Below are 4,925 nucleotides of genomic sequence, written 5' to 3'. Positions count from 1 at the left end.
GTGGCTCATACCTGTAATCCCAGCACTTTGGGAGGCCATAGTGGGAGAATCACTTGAGGCCAGCTATTCAAGACCAGCCTGATCAGCACAGGGAGACCCCATCTCTACAGATAATTTTTAAAAATTAGCCAGATGTGGTGGCACCTGCCTGTGGTTCTACCTACTTGGAAGGCTGAGATGGGAGGATTGCTTGAGCTGGGGAGGTTGAGGCTGCAGTGAGCAGTGATCATGCCACTGCACTCCAGCCTAGGCAACAGAGTAAGACCCTGTCTCTAAAAATAAAAATAAAATTTTTTTAAAAGAAAAATTAGCAGTAAAATGGGAAATAATCATAAATGAAAAGAGTAACAATACAAAGTGAAAAGAATAACAATACAAATTATACAGTTTTTCTGTTTTAAACTATATAGAAACATCGAAGGAAATATACAGAATTGTGTATTAACCATTAGTTAACTTCTAGGTAATACGATTTTGAGTAACTTTGTATTTTATAATTATCTGTTGAAAAAATAGTTTCATAAAAGTGACAATGTGACCTCATGGCAAAAAGCCAGGATGTAGTTAATTAGTGAATTCAAAAATTCTGAGAATAGCATAATCAGTGAGAGTATGGTATTGGAGAGAGCTCTGGAGATTGTTGCAATTGAACCCTAGGCCCTGTCGAATTTATGTTTGTGACAGTGAGGGTGCTGTGGGAATGCATTCTAGGTAGTAGGAAGTATGCAGGTCAGAAGAATAGTACTGGAACTGCAACAGTGTAGGAGAGACTTAAAATGGATGCCTGATTAGTGTATATGTAAGGCTGATAGGGCCAACTTGTAATCTTTGAAAGTCTATATTGGTGGTGCTGCATATCTATGATGTGTATACTCTTTTCAACAAAGTAGTGTTATTTGTCTGCTTTGCGGAGAGGTAATATGATACAGGGATCAAGAGCGTGGGCTTTGGTTTCAGATTAAATTAAAAATCTAGCTCTATCACGTATTACACATGTGACCTTGGGCAGACTACTTAATACTCTTATGTTCCTAGTTGTCAACATCCATAAAACCCGGGATGGTAATAAAAGCTACTCCGTAGGGTTGTTGTGAAGATTAAGTGCAGTATATTGTACTTACTTTTATTACATCGTGCTTGGTGCGGGACCTGGCATTTGGTAAATATTCGACAAATGTTTGTGCTATCATTGTTGGAAAGAGAAAAATTACGATATAGGGAGAATAGGTTTGAACCTTTTTTTTTTTTTTTTGAGATGGAGCCTTGCTCTGTTGCCTAGGCTGGAGTACAGTGCCACAATCTTGGCTTCCTGCAACCTCCACCTCCTGGGTTCAAGCGATTCTCTTACCTCAGCCTCCCGAGTAGCTGGGACCACAGGCTCATGCCATCACACCTGGCTAATTTTTTGTATTTTTAGTAGAGATGGGGTTTCACCATGTTAGTCATGATGGTCTTGATCTCCTGACCTCATTATCTGCCTGCCTCGGCCTCCCAAAGTGCTGAGATTACAGGTGTGAGCCACCATGCCCGTCCTGAACTTCTTATAAAAATTCAAATGAGGGCGAAAACTTGTATCTAACTGTAAAGCACAAACTTTTCATCTTTCTCAATATTTTTCTTAACCCATATGTTTACATTGTTTCCCTATATTGTCTTTTCCTTTTCTATTTTATAAAGCTCTTTTTGAGAACCATCGAAACTGTATTCCTTGTAGTTACTAATGTATTCTTATTTCAGACCCAAATACAACAGCTTCCTTTCTTGCAAAGAGGAAATACTCTATTTCTTATTTCTTTTAGATGAATCGGCTTTAGATAAAATAATAGAAAGATGCCTCAGGGATGATGATTATGGCTTGATGGAAGAATTCCAGCAATATTGTGGCAGCTCAGAGGAGGATCACGGTAATCAGGGAAATTCAAAAGGAACAGTCACACAAAACAAAACTCTTGGGAGTGGCAATAGGGGTGAGGAATTTGACCCAGGTAAAAGCCCCTTTGGACATAATTTCAAAGAAACTTCAGACTTAATTAAACATCTGAAAGTCTACTTGAGGAAGAAATCTCGGAGGTATAATGAAAGCAAGAAACCCTTCAGTTTTCATTCAGACCTCGTTCTGAACCGCAAGGAGAAAACCACTGGAGAAAAGTCATGGAAATCTAATGACGGTGGGAAAGTCTTAAGTCATTCTTCAGCTCTTACTGAACATCAGAAACGTCAGAAGATTCATTTGGGGGATAGGTCCCAAAAATGCAGTAAGTGTGGGATAATCTTTATTAGAAGATCAACTCTTTCTAGGAGAAAAATCCCTATGTGTGAGAAATGTCGGAAAGATTCATGTCAAGAAGCAGCCTTAAATAAAGATGAGGGAAATGAGACTGGAGAAAAAACTCATAAATGTAGTAAGTGTGGAAAAGCCTTTGGCTATAGCGCCTCACTCACCAAACATCGGAGAATTCACACTGGAGAAAAACCCTATATGTGTAATGAATGTGGAAAAGCTTTTAGTGATAGTTCGTCGCTCACGCCACATCATAGAACTCACAGTGGAGAGAAACCCTTCAAATGTGATGATTGTGGGAAAGGTTTCACCCTAAGTGCTCACCTCATTAAACATCAGAGAATTCATACTGGAGAAAAACCTTATAAATGTAAAGACTGTGGGAGACCCTTCAGTGACAGTTCATCTCTTATTCAACATCAGCGAATTCATACCGGAGAAAAACCCTATACATGTAACAATTGTGGAAAATCCTTCAGTCATAGCTCATCCCTTTCCAAACATCAGAGAATTCATACTGGAGAGAAACCCTATAAATGTGGCGAATGTGGAAAAGCCTTTAGACAGAATTCATGCCTTACCCGGCATCAGAGAATTCACACTGGAGAAAAACCGTATTTGTGTAATGATTGCGGAATGACTTTTAGCCATTTTACATCTGTGATTTATCATCAAAGACTTCATTCAGGAGAAAAACCCTACAAATGTAACCAATGTGAGAAAGCCTTCCCAACTCATTCACTGCTTAGTCGTCATCAGAGAATTCATACTGGTGTAAAACCTTATAAATGTAAAGAATGTGGGAAGTCCTTTAGTCAGAGTTCATCTCTTAATGAGCACCACCGAATTCATACAGGAGAGAAACCCTATGAATGTAACTATTGTGGTGCAACCTTTAGTCGAAGCTCAATCCTTGTAGAACACCTAAAAATTCACACCGGAAGGAGAGAATATGAATGTAACGAATGTGAGAAGACTTTTAAAAGTAATTCAGGCCTCATTAGACATCGGGGATTTCACGCTGCAGAGTAATCCTGGAACTACATTAAGACGGGGGGAATTTAATTCAAATTGTCAGTTACTGAAACCCTGGGATATAAACTTACAATATTGATCAGTAGCTGCAACTTTCATAAATTGGCAGTTAGGAAAAATATTCTTTTGCCCATCCCTCTTCTTTTCAAGGATGGCAACAGCTGGTAAACAGTAATTAGTTGGTAATGTCACTGGAAAGGGAAGAATGCAGAATGATTCTGAGGCCAAACGAATTGGAAAAACTCTTTTCTTCAGGGCATTTCCCTCTAATTTCTTCCACTACCATGTAGTGTGATGGAAAGAGAACTTGACTGCAGTCAGATAACTCGGATTCTGTCCCAGTTTGCCAACTAACTTGCTGTATACACCTTGGACAAGTCATTTGACCTTTCAGAATTTTATTTTCTTCACCAGCAGAATGAAGGGATGGGACTAATGATTTTTGTCTTTTTTGGTTTTTTAGTTTTTGGTTTTTTGATATTCCTGATAATCTCTGAAGCTGTGGACATAAGTTTTTTGTTTTTTTTTTTTGTCATTACTTTCAAGTTTCTCTAGTGAAAAATACCACTATTCAGGATACTGGACTTCTTTTTTTTTTTTTTTCCGCTTTTCTTTTTTGGGATGGTGTCTCACTATGTTGCCCATGCTGGTCTTGAACTCCTGGGCTCAAGTGATCCTTCCATCTCAGTTTCCTGAGTAGCTGACATTACGGGTACACTCCACCAAGCCTGGTTCCCAGGATGCTGGACTTCTAGCTTAGTGAGAATGCAGTATAGTTGTTGAAAACTTTGTGCAGGAATCCCTGAAATGCTGTAACTAGGAATGGGCCAGTGAAACTCAAACAACTTTTCCTTGAGGGAGTATTTTAATTGGCCAAGGGAGCTCTTTTTCTTTTGGCGTTGGCCAAGGGGACTGAGAAGCCAGAGAGCTTGCACGGGAGCCATCTCAGCCGTGAGAATAACAGTCCTAGGAAAATAGATGGGGGCTGAGGCGAAGGAAGTGTGCTGAAAACAGAGCTGTTCTGGATGGATTTTGGTTTGCAAAAATTCTACTTTAAAACAATGTTGCCTGTAGCAAGTACATTTTTTTGCAACTGGAGTGTAAATATTCTATATGGCAACAGTTAAAAGCTGTTCTAACAATTTGTCTACTTGGGGTGTGCCTGCGTGTGTGTGTGTGTGTGTGTGTGTGTGTGTGTGTGTGTACATTGTTGCCGCTGTCTAAAATTAGGGCATTTCATACTAAAAACAATGCTTGTCTTAAAAAATTATAAGGGCTAACAACACTGGGCTTATATTTCTGTAAAGCACTCAGCTGGTCCTGGGTAGCAGCTGCCACCTTTTGATGGGGAATCTACTTTCTGACTTAGCTAGTTCTCTCATGTATGTAACCTGACTTTCCCACTCTAGGAATGTTCTGTTATAACCCCTACCATTTTGAGAATAGATACCCTAAAATCTAAAGAGACCCCATTGATAGCAAGTAAAGTTCAGGGAATGAATGTAGAATTGATACAGAAAAAATTTTCAGTTAAGTTTTCTTTCGTGACATTAGACCTCAGAGGAATGGAATATACGGGTATTGGTGGATTATTCCTTATAAATTTCAT

At 39.2% G+C, this 4,925-nt stretch overlaps 1 protein-coding gene across 1 annotated transcript in view; it reads left to right on the top strand.

The window, feature by feature from the left end:
• ZNF483 (zinc finger protein 483) overlaps positions 1-3,330 on the top strand; it is an 18,513-nt gene extending 15,183 nt beyond the window's left edge. The window contains exon 6 of the mRNA XM_011973278.1: positions 1,800-3,330. Within this exon, the coding sequence (XP_011828668.1) occupies positions 1,800-3,313 (1,514 nt within the window). The 3' untranslated portion in view covers positions 3,314-3,330. The remainder of the gene's footprint in view (positions 1-1,799) is intronic.
• The last annotated feature ends 1,595 nt before the right edge of the window (positions 3,331-4,925 follow it).

Source organism: Mandrillus leucophaeus, unplaced genomic scaffold (genome assembly GCF_000951045.1).
Source record: "Mandrillus leucophaeus isolate KB7577 unplaced genomic scaffold, Mleu.le_1.0 Scaffold1366, whole genome shotgun sequence".
In the NCBI taxonomy this organism is placed as follows: Eukaryota; Metazoa; Chordata; class Mammalia; order Primates; family Cercopithecidae; genus Mandrillus; species Mandrillus leucophaeus.
This window is presented reverse-complemented; position numbering and strand designations above follow the sequence as displayed.